Genomic DNA, 11,680 nt, shown 5'->3' on the forward strand with positions numbered 1-11,680 from the left:
GCAGTTGTTTTGTGTCTCTTCATGGTCGTTTTGAATCTTCTTGTAGTCATTTTGCATCTTGTTTAATTGACCCTCCAACAAGATACGTTGAGTCACTTCAAAAAGAGGCTCAGGCCCAGCGGCCCCTTGCAGTCTTGGGCCCCTGGATCTGTGCCCTGTGGCCCTGTTCAGTAATCCGCCCGTGGGACCGGGTGTTTCTTTCTACAGCGAATAACAAGTGAAAAAGAAAAGGAATATAAGGTAACTTCAGTGGCCACTTTAATGGGTTCACCTTTACAATTCTACAATCATGTTCAGTTTTGATTGACACTTTTTAGTCCTCCAGAAATTGTCTCTTTTTTTTTTTTTAAATATTAACATTTTAATTTAATAATTCATGGCAATTATTACAGCAGAGACAGCAGTTCGCTTTGGTCTGGGCTGCCATTCAAACATTTATTTTCTTTAGATGAGGAAAATAAAAAACGATTTTAAAGGGTACAGGGCAGTAATCGTGACAGACTCAATATTCCTAGATAACTTAAGTCCAATTATGATTTAAAGTCTTTCTTCTAAAGCTATAAATATACAATACAAATCCCAGAAACATTACTTGAAGGCTTCACTGAGAGCTTTGGAGCAGCCTGTTCTCAGCTCAGTCCTCTGGGTTGGAGAGTCTGGAGAGAGAGAGGAGGTTCAGTCTTATCTCCCCCCTCAAAAGCAAGGCTCATGCGTGCCCTTGAGCAAGGTGCTTTCCTTATTTATCTGCTCCACTGATGCTCCACAGTATCCGGTACCGTTCCTCCGTTCACCACGTGTACCGGACTCCTCCACAGCACGTCTTACGGGGTCCGCCAGGCTGCCCATTTTATTTCCATTAGGGTAGAGGCAACCAGAGTTGTATTACAACCCTTAGCAAACACATCCAAACACAGGCATGCTGGTACCATTGGGGAGCGGCCTGGTCTGACCACAGCCTCTGGTAGTGCCCACTCACAAGCTAATGTTAGTGAAAGCAGTTCTCCTGAGCTGAACTAAATCCCAAATCCCTAAAAATAAGTGGTGTGTGTTTGTTATGCTGGTAAGGCTTCACCTAACAGTACGTGGTCGTTCATACTGACGAAGCCACGGAGAATTATCGCGCAGTTCTACAGCTCTGTGGAGCTTCTTGCCCCTTTTAGCTCACCGCATATTTACGTTTTACTCATTCTTCTGTCAGCAAAGAGCCCTGATAAAGGCACAGCTCGCTTCCCGCCCAGTACCGAGCGGTGGACAACCAGAGTTAGTGGCTGGCTGCCGAACAAAGGGACTTGTTTCCGCTGCCCCTAAGAGGCCAAAAAAAAAAAATCAATCCGTATTTACAGATTTAAGTTTGTTTTGGAGACGTGGGCAGTTTGTCGTGTAAAATAAATTGATCTGACTGCCCCCTCCCCCCTTCCCCAGACCCCCACCACCGATCCGGTGAGTGTGTGTGTTCCACATTACTCATAGATTCATAAAGCAAAGTGCAGGTACATATTCGGGCCGGCAGCCGTTGAACATCTGCTGCCGTGGAGGCCCGTGCCTGGACAGTCCTTTCTCCGGCCGATTGTTCCGTGCGCGGCGGGTTCAGGAAGGACATCAGCCATTGTGTACGAGCGAGTGAATGTGGAGGACTCCATCGCAAAGCCGGCTTTTTATTTATTTATCTCATTTTTTTTTCTTTGCTGCTGTAAGACCAGTATATTTGGAGATTTGGAGGCCAGCGATGAGGTATCGTTGGAACTCAGCGGCCCGGGACAACGTATGCGGACCCAGTGAATCTGATCCAGAAGGAGGCCACCCCAGGGCGCTCCCAGTGCATACAGGGGGTATGGGTTTCATGAGGGGACGTTTTCCAGGTGTGAGGAAATGTCTGTGTGTAAAATTGAAGTGAATAAGTTTGTGATTAGGATTTTCTGACGTGCAGGCCAAGTTGGCCCAGACAGTAAACCAGTCCACCTCACGGCCGACCGCGATGGTCAAGATCCGTCTCCCACGCCTGATGGACAGCGAGAGGCCCACGCCGGGAGTCCAGTAGCGAGGTGTAACGCTTCGAGACCAGCTTCTAATACGACACGACGCTCATGGCTGCCTAAAGAGTTGCACGGATAGGAAGAGATGGAGAGCCAGGTAAACTGAGTCATTAAATGTTCGGCGACCTTCCTCGTCACAGATATCAGGTAATGGATGCCTCGGTTGCCCCGTTGGGGTGTTGGAAAAGGGTCTCCTCCGGTACCAAGAGCAAAATGATGGCACAGATGTGTGGTGAATGCTCCTGTCTTCCCAGCGAGTGACGCGGACTGAAACAATGCCCCGCTCCGCAGCTCTCAGGCTCGTTTGTCTGTTTGAAGCGGTTCCCAGGAAAACGGATTTCGTTTCGTCTTTGCCTGGGCTTTTAATCCTGTTAGTGAAGCCCTTCATTATCACCTCACGAGCCCTGATACAGTCGGTGGCGATGTGAGAGTTTTCTGGCGCCGAGCTGCGTTACTCTGTTTGGGTCGAATAAACAACCAAGCATGCCCGGTGCGAACGTTCCCTGAGGAAGCTCGCCGATGTTTACCCGACTCGGCGGCGACGGCGAGTGCCTGCATATCCACTGCCCCCGATCCGTTGCTAAGTATGCCCGCAGGCCGTTGGCGTCACGGGATTACCTGCCCGCCCGGATTCGTGTCACGCGGGGTTCTCTGAGACGTCTGACTCAAGGGGCTGTCTGCCTCCGAAGCCGATACAAAAGCACGAGAGGGTCGCGGCGAGCAGCGCCGCGGGCTGCATTCAGATCCGGGAGGAACGTAACCACGCTGCGGGCGGACTGTGGCGGATCTGCCTACGTGTCGTCCTTCAGTGCCAGGCAGCTAAATTAAGAGCATCAGTCAGTGATTAAATAAAGGGTTTCTCGATTTCTCTCTCCCCGCTCATCTCGGAGTAAATGGGAATTGATTGATTGACCACTCAGGAGCTGATGTGAGCCCAGAGAAGTAACAGCTTTCTCCTTCTCTTCTTGCCCCTGTAGACGTTTCTCCTCCCCCCCCTCATCTAAATGTTTTCCTTTTGATTCCTTTACTCTCTTATCTCCTCTCTTCTTTTCTTCTCGTTTCCCCTCTTCACTAGTTTCCTCTTTCCTTTCTCTCTCTCTCTTTCTTTTCCCGTCCTCTCCAGTCTCCCTTACTTTCCATTTTCCTTCCTGTTTCCTTTCTCCCCTCTTCCCTGGCTCCTCCTTTTTCCTCTTCTGTCGTCTCTGTTTTTTTCCCCTTCCTCCGTTTTATCATCTCCTCTCATGTTCTCTTTCTTTTCTTATCCTTTCTTCATCTCTAGCCCTGTCTTCTTTCTTCTCCTCTCCTCTTCATTTCTCCTTTTCTCCTCTCTTTCCTCTCCCGTCCTCAACAGTCTCCCCTTTCTTCCCCTCCCTTATCCTAACCCCTGCATATCTCCTCTCTTCTCATTTGTCTTGTTTTCTCTCCCTCTATCATTATTTCTTCTCCTCTCCTCTAGCTAGACCATCTTCTCTTCTTCCTCTTTTCTTCCCCCTCTCTCTCTTCCCTGTCATCCCCAGTCTCCCCTTTCTTTCACCTCAGTGTCCCCCTTTTTTCTTCCTCCCACTCTTTCCTCATGGTGCCCTCCGTTCCTGTCAAGCACCTCCTTTTTCTTTCATTTTCTTCCTCTCCTGTCTCTCTCCTTTTTTCTCTCTGTCTTCTCAATTCCTCTACTCACCCCAGTATGTCTCCTCTCTTTCTCATCATCTCATCTCCTGCCGTTGTTTTCTTTTCCTCCTCTCTCGTTTTTCCTCCTCTCCTTATTCTCTCCTCCCATGTCTCCTTTTTCCTTTCCTATCCTCTCTTCCTCCTTCTTATCCTCTTCTTTTTTCCTCCTCCCCTCTCCTTTCCTTTGGTGTTTTCTCTTTCTCCTCCTTTCATCTCTTTTATTTCCTTTCCTGTCTTCTCTTCTTGTCTTTCTTTTCCTTTCCTCGCCTGTTTTCTTTTTCGTTTTCCTCTTTTCTGTCCCTTCCATCCTTTCTTTTCGTCTCCCCATCTCATCTCTCCAGGACTTTATTTTCCTTTCCTTTTGCTTTCCTTCCTCTCCTGTTTTTCTTTTTTGTTTTTCCTCTCGTCTCCTTCCCTCCCTTCACCCCGGTATTCCTCCTTTTTCCTTTCCTTTCCTGTCTACTCACTATTCTCCTCTTCTCCTGTGTCTTTTCCTCTCTTTTCCTCTGCTGTCTGTCTTTATTCTTTTGTTTTCCGTTCCCCTTTTTCCCATCGTCCTTTTTCTTTTCCTCACCTCATCCCTGTATCTCCCGTTCTCTTCCTCCCACGCTCTCTCTCTCTCTGCTTTCTGTTACCTTCCTCTCATCTCTCACTTCATCTACTTCTCCTCCCTTCTCTCTCTCTTTTCATCTCCTGGCCTCTTCTATATGCTCTCAAATCCCACTTGTCTTCTTCTCCTTTAAACATCTCTTCCTCTCACCCTCTCCTCCCTCTCCCTCTCTTCATCTCTCCTCTATTAATCTCTCTCCTCCTCCTCCTCCTCCTCCTCCTCCTCCTCCTCCTCCTCCTCCTCCTCCTCCTCTATTCCGACAGTAGAGAATCACTGAACAGCATCGCCAGCGACGGCAGTGTCACTCAGCACGGTAACGACTCGCATGAAAGTGAGGACCTCCGTTTTTCCTTTTCTTTCGTCTTTGTTTTTCTCTTCTTCTTTTTTTTTTTACATCGCCTCCTCATTCTGTTCTCCTTTTCTCTCCTTTTTTTTTAAAATCTCCTCTTCCCATTCAGTCTGTTCAGTAATTTCTTCTCTACTTTTCAATCTTGTTTTTCTGCCACATTGATCTTTTCGGAGTGCAGCAGTACGAGGGTACCATGAATTCCAAATAGGGTTTCCGTCCTTGCTACAACTAGAGCATGATTTTCTTTTTTTTCTTTTTTTTGTCTTTTCTTTTTTGCATCTCATTGGAAATAAGTGGGCCAGTCCTGCAGCTTTAACAGCTTTTGCAGTGTGTCAACCTCTGGGCTCAGATGTGCATATGAATGGATATTTTAAAAGGTATGACTTCTTTAAAATCATGCAAATCCTTCTTTCAGTGGCAGAATGTGTTGTGGCATGAGCACAGAGATGAAGCTGTGTGTTTTGGGGTATGATATTATGAATTATTGACCATAGCTGTAGTGCTGTGAGGATTTGAGACCTGCATGCATACTTTGTGTTTTGAGAGAGAGCTAATTTGTATTTTGTCAGTGGTGAGGATATTATTGGATGGTTTTCTTCTGGACCCACACAGGCAGCTTTAAAATTGTTTTGGCAGATCCTTTCACTGGCTTTACTCCCTTTTTTCTCATTTCTTTTGTCATATTTGTACTTTCTGTTATTTTCTAACTGGCTGGCATAAAAACACCGTCTGCGGTGGATGCACTGGACGTTAAAAAAAAACAAAACATGGGGATCATGACATCAGTCATTTAACCAGGATGGACTTATCAGATGTATTCGCTCCCGTACTGGCCACGATGCCGGCCGCTTTGCCACCAAACTCTTCTTTGGAGAACGTCAGTCAGACGCCCTCCTCCTCCTCGAGGTCTCCTCCCGTACCTCCTCACTCCCAGGTGGTGTCGGTGTTCATCCTGCTGGTGGTCACGGTCATCATCCTGGGGACTGTGGTGGGTAACGTGCTGGTCGTGGTGGCGGTGTTCACCAGCCGAGCCCTGAGGGCGCCTCAGAATCTCTTCCTGGTGTCTTTGGCGTCAGCGGACATACTGGTGGCTACGCTGGTCATCCCCTTCTCTTTGGCTAATGAGGTGAGGAACCTGTTTGTTCAGACTCTAAGACGCTGTTTGCAGCTGGTATTCACATCTTTACCTGGATATCTCATCTGGTTTAGCGAAAACACACTTTAGTGCAGGTGGGGGTGCAGATATAACGCATTTGACGCAGTTAGTTTGCCCAGACCACATCTTGACTGTGATCAGATCTCAGCCAGACGTGGGAATCGCCAGAGTTCACAAACGTCTGCGCCACATTTCGTGACAATCCATCCGACAGTAGTCCAGACATGTCACTCATAACCCAAAAATGTCAACATCAGGACCAAAGTTGTTTGATGAGTGACTAATGAAAATCCATTCAACAAGTTGAAAAGTCACCCACCTCTGCTTTTTCCTGTTATCCCAAAAAGACGAGCATAGAGCTACAGATTTCAGACTCTCCTTAACCTAGGACGCGGCATGTTTCCTGACAAGTCCCCAACTCCACCTGCCCATTTTGCATATAACAGACCCAGTCACAGTGTAGATGCATGACCCGTGATCAGGTTGCACGTTCAAACCAGGCGTAAATGGGTTCTGCTGTTGGAGAAATCGATCCGTACTTGTATATAACGTGTGTTTGCTGCAGATCAATGAAATCCACCACCGACAAAACTTTGCCCACAACTTTGATTCAACATTGCACTTTAGTCTCCCCCAGTGGCAGCAGGTGACCGGTTTAATGGACGTCACGACCCCGAAGTGGCGTCACATGACCTCAGGAAAATTGAGTCAAACAGCTTGAAGAATGTAAAACTTGTGAAACAAATACCTGGATGCTCATCCAGCGTGCGAGTGATGTCGAGCAGCAGGCAGCCTTCAGCGTTTGGTGAACAAAAATACACACAGAAAGTGTTTGTGTGCTTTGAAAGTGTTCACCGTATATTATGAGGCTCATAGCTTTTGCAGCATGTTATAATATCATTATTTTCTTTGGTGGCGGTGATGGGGATGTTCAGCAGTGTCTGCAAGAAACATTAATGCTCCTGCATTCGCCCCGAGGAAATCGATACAACTGTGGGCTGAATGTCGTAGATGCTGAGTTTACGACCCCCCTTCGGTTCCTCTGAATGACTGGAAGGGAGAACGCGGTTGGCGCTGACTGGGAGGAACCTTCCTGTTTTGCTTTGAAGCGTCGTCTCTCCCTTTCCTGCGAGCGCAGACGCAACGTTAAATCAATTTGTCTTATTTAGCAGCCATGGGACACTCTGTTGTCGAGAGCCAGGGTCGTGTGAGATTTTCGCCGTGACGTTTGTTTTTCAGAATATTATTATATAAAGTAACGTCTTGCCTTGTTCGACTCTTAACAGATACTGAATAAATGTAGACAGTTTAATGACATGTTCTCCTCCCTGAGCTTGCTGAGGTTGATGATTAGCTGGTGTTTCCTCTCTAATGTTCACCACACATTTTCGGTCACATCACAGCCAGCCCGGTGCTTCGGCTCCTCCTGGTCCTTCCGTTCGGTTTATTTATCATCCTACTTATACCTGAACCGGTCATCATGGAGTTTGCTCTGTTTTCCACTTGATGGACTGTTGGTATTAAATTATAACTCCACCTAAATGAGGATAAATCAGTTTCTCTGCCAAACCGGGGAGAAAACTGGGACTGGAGAGAAAGCGATTTTCGGTTTTTGCCCGGGGAAGCACAGTGCAGCAGTGACATTCAGAGCCAGCACGGCTACATTCCTCTACTGCTGGTGACTATGCTCCTCCCTCTGGGGGATTCACCAAATATTTTCTCACTCAAACCAGTGGCTGCTATTAATAATAATTTTCATAGTAATTATTATTTAGTCATGCCGGGGGATGGATGTCTTGGTCTCTCTTCGCTTAACAGCCTTTTCCTGATTGTCCATTTACTCTAGAAAACGTCAAAAATAGCAAAAGCACTCATCACAGGTTCCCGGAGCCCCAGGCAAAGGTGACATCCTCAAATTGCTTTTTTGGGACGGACCAAAAGTCCAAAACCCAAAGATGTCAGATTTAAAGTTAGAGCTGGAGTGAGGAACTGTCGGCGTGGATATACTGGCCGATGTTAGCTGAATGCAGATTTACTGGTATTGCCGTATCTGTCGGTCGATAAGTGACAAGAAAAATCAAATAGCCGTGCCAAAGATATTTTTCAGGCCATTGGAAACAGTGTCAGGGTTTGTTCACCAGAGCTCAGTTCGTATGTTGATGGCAGTTCTTTAATAACCAGAGTGTTTATGTAAAAAGAGCAACAATCAGATGATAAGTTGTTGAACTTTTTCAACTCTCAATTGTGAACATCAGTATCGGTCAGGCTGCTCTCATAAAGATATTAAAGAGAGGACTGAGGAAGCTGAAAGCACTGACCGTTCAATTAATTCTTTCAGTGGTAATTCATATTCATCAAAAGGCAATTCTTGGGACACCCAATATTTCCATCTCCGCCTTTTTCTGAACTTCAGCAGATTTTCATTTCACAGCTCTAAAGCCATAAACTGAGACTGAAATTCCTCTGAAAAGCTAATGCAGCATAATCCAAGTGTTTTGTAGCCAAGCAACTGCACTGCGGCTTAGAAAGTCCAATATTTACTTCTTTATCACCTGCCAGTGAGAAAAACACAGGTGATGAAGAGGTAAGTCTTGGACTTTACCTCTTCAAACAGACTTCATTTTCGCTACAAAGGACTGTGGAGAAAGCACAAGTAGTGGGGGAATTTGATGGATACTTTACAGTTTTCTTGCAGCTGTGAAAAGGTTGTGAGTTTAAATAAATTTCAAGAGGGCCGATATGAAACCACAGGGGCCAACTCGCTGTGAGGTTTTTCTACAAACCAAATACGGTTGCAGCCGACGTGGCAGTAATGAGATATTGACTGAATTTGTATTTTGAGGGGAAATAATCTTTTAGGTGCTTGGGTCAAGGCCTCTCTGACGGACTGAGTCTGACTGGAATGAAACATGAAATTAACACTGTTTCTTCTTCTGTCTTTCTTCTACAGGTCATTACCGCGGCTTAAGTGAGTCATCAACGTGTCTTAATCGGTTTCTCCTCTTTTCAGGTCATGGGTTACTGGTACTTTGGTTCCACCTGGTGCTCCTTCTACCTGGCTCTGGACGTCCTCTTTTGCACTTCCTCCATCGTCCACCTCTGCGCCATCAGCCTCGACCGCTACTGGTCCGTCACTAAAGCCGTCAGCTACAACCGCAAGCGGACTCCCAAACGGATCAAGGCGATGATCAGCATCGTGTGGCTCATATCGATCGTCATCTCGTCGCCGCCGCTCCTCATGACGCAGAAGGAGGAGGATTTGGAGACGGAGGACGAGAAGGACACGCAGAGGCAGGAGTGTCTCCTCAACAACCAGACGTGGTACATCCTCTCCTCCTGCTTGGTGTCCTTCTTCGCCCCGGGAGTCATCATGATACTGGTTTATTGTAAGATCTACCGTGTTGCCAAGCAGCGAGCCTCCACTGTGTTCGTGGCGAAGAATGTGATGGAGCGGCAGGCGTCGCAGTCCGAGACCTGCTTTGTGGGCACCGCCAGGACTTGCCAAAGACGGGGAGCCGGCTGCAGTAAAACCCGGTACGAGCTGGACAGCCCGCAGGCTGCCAACCGACACGCCTCTTCCAACGTGGAGAGCAACAGCAGCGGCCACAGGAGAGGAGAGCTGGATGATATTGACTTAGAGGACAGGAGCTGCGAGGCTGAGGTGAAACCGTCCTCCTCGTTTTCCTTGTCTCTCCGCCTCCCCAGGAGAGCCGGCGGACGGGTAAAAACAGAGGAAGGGAAGGACGCCGAGGGAACGACAGGCAGGTTGAAGCCTCCTCCGCCTCCGTCCTGCGCCTCCATATCCTGGGCGTCAGCCGACCACCTCTCCCACCACTGCCTCCTGCCCTCTCCTCTGCCTCTCAGAAGGCAGAGGCAGATGTCCGTGTCCAAAAACAAGGTGGCTCAGATGAGGGAGAAGCGCTTCACGTTTGTCCTGGCGGTAGTGATGGGGGTTTTTGTCCTCTGCTGGTTCCCGTTTTTCTTCACCTACAGTCTCCACGCTGTCTGCAGAGAGAACTGTTCGATCCCCGATACGCTCTTCAACCTGTTTTTCTGGATCGGGTACTGCAACAGCTGCCTGAACCCCATCATATACACTATTTTCAACCGAGACTTCAGGAGGGCCTTCAAGAAGATTTTATTCCAGACTCATAAACGAACATAAGATGTGAACGCGTGTGTGTTTGTGTGAGTGCCCTCCGCTCGCACAAGCGCAATGCGTGCGCGCGGTTTTAACCCCGTTTTCCACTGTGCTGTCATGACGACATTAAAGGGCTTGTCATACAGCCGGAGTATTGATTTATTATTCAACTGCTCACTAATTTATCAAATAATCCCTCTTTATTCTAGAGTAAACAAGCCAGAGGAGGGGGATTATTACACACTGATGCACGTGTTTCAAACTCATTGATGCAATAATGGTTCAACATTACAACTTGGGTTTTGCCTGAAGTTGAATGTTAATTAGAGGAAAATGGCTGCAGGGCAGTGAACTGTGTCCCTGCGGTGCTCCGGGATGTCTCGTACACTGCAGCAAGTAGGCCGACTGGCTCTGCTACAGAAATATTGACCCCCCAAAAAAAAAGAAGCTGATTTATAAGGAGCTGAGAAAAATATACGATGAGTTTGAAATGGATTTCTGTGTCTCAGAGTAATTAAAGTCCAGCAGCACCTGAAGTTTAAACTTTAACTTCAAGTGAAGGAGCAGAGAATAGAAAGCCGAACGCGAGTGACCAGTTTTTCACACAGCAGCGGTGTTCTGTTGACACCGCACAGCTCGGGGGGCAAAGACATTAAAAATTCATGTGCAGCTAGCAGATGGGCCGAGCTGCTGTAAACAGAGAGAGAGAGAGAAGACAAAAGAGAAAGAAGCGGAGAGGGAAGAAAAGAGAAAGCCTAACTATACCGGAGCCTCTGAATAAATATAATCAACCTCGGGCTCCTACGTCGATGGATAATTATCCTCTGAGGCTCAGGATGAAACAAAATTGCAGGCTGCTGTGGGTCTTTATGACTCAAAGCTTACGTCTCTACTCTCTCTGGAAAAACAGTAACAAAAAAAAAAAAAAAAACCTGACGTGACTGAGCGCTGAACCCTTTCCTGACCTGGAAATAATTGGGCATAAAGCATAAATCCTTGTTAATTTAATCAATGTCTTCACGCAGACTGTAGAATAGTTGTGTGTGAGAAAAAGGACATCGGTTGCTTTTAATTTGGTGAGAGAGAAAGATGATAATCAGACGTGATGCTTTTATCCTGTCAAACATAAAACACGGATGCAAGTGTCAGCGGAGGCAGAGGGAGCGATAAGTCCAGGGCCACAGGCAACTGTACATCATTATGGTTGCTATGCAACACAGCGTTTCACAGTAACTTGAAAGTTGTGTAATTAAATATCTCACCTGTAATTATAATTTGGATAAGGTGGTCGAAAGCCTATTAAGAGTCTGCAGAGTACGGCGGCTCTTCCGCGGAACGAGAAACCGTGGATTTGGAGCTCCATCACTCACATGGGACGTCTGCCCGGGAGGGATCTGTTAATGGCCCGTATGAACAGCAGGAACGATTACAACAAGCAAAACCAGTTTCAGTGTTCATATGAGCATGTGAGTCTAGTTTGAAAACCATCCTTTAATCGGCGAACCTGGTGTTCCCGTCCTGTGTGATATTTCTTGCAGTGTCTGAGAGTTTTAAACCAAGTGCCGGTAAGACAGTCACCATAATGATTTCCACCCCCCCTACAATGCCAGACCTCTCTTGAATGCGCGTTGTAGGGGTCAGTAGATTCGGCTTTGAAGTTCAAATCAAATGAAACCAAACCATGTGCAGCTGCTGTCTCAACCGGAAATAACGCCGTTGCTCAAGC

The 11,680-nt window shown here is 47.1% G+C and overlaps 1 protein-coding gene across 2 annotated transcripts; it reads left to right on the forward strand.

Annotated features, from left to right (window-relative positions):
• The first annotated feature begins 401 nt into the window (after positions 1–401).
• On the forward strand, positions 402–10,192 carry LOC120788280 (alpha-2Db adrenergic receptor-like). 2 transcript variants are annotated; one of them, XM_040123941.1, is made up of 3 exons: positions 402–984; positions 1,928–2,180; positions 8,824–10,192. In XM_040123941.1, exons 2-3 carry the CDS (start codon positions 2,148–2,150, stop codon positions 9,976–9,978), a joined length of 1,188 nt encoding a protein of 395 aa, XP_039979875.1. In that variant the 5' UTR covers positions 402–984; positions 1,928–2,147; the 3' UTR covers positions 9,979–10,192. The 2 variants fall into 2 exon arrangements, with proteins under 2 accessions (XP_039979875.1, XP_039979866.1); XM_040123932.1 differs by lacking the exons at positions 402–984; positions 1,928–2,180 and adding an exon at positions 4,702–5,783.
• The last annotated feature ends 1,488 nt before the right edge of the window (positions 10,193–11,680 follow it).

Source organism: Xiphias gladius, chromosome 1, assembly GCF_016859285.1.
Source record: "Xiphias gladius isolate SHS-SW01 ecotype Sanya breed wild chromosome 1, ASM1685928v1, whole genome shotgun sequence".
NCBI classification, from domain to species: Eukaryota; Metazoa; Chordata; class Actinopteri; order Istiophoriformes; family Xiphiidae; genus Xiphias; species Xiphias gladius.

Excerpts from the sequence above, each read along its gene's own strand:
- LOC120788280 (XM_040123932.1), top strand. The coding sequence starts at position 5,457 with ATGGACTTATCAGATGTATTCGCTCCCGTACTGGCCACGATGCCGGCC. Across the intron at positions 5,784-8,823 it reads CCTTCTCTTTGGCTAATGAG|GTCATGGGTTACTGGTACTT; the intron begins GTGAGGAACCTG and ends TCCTCTTTTCAG.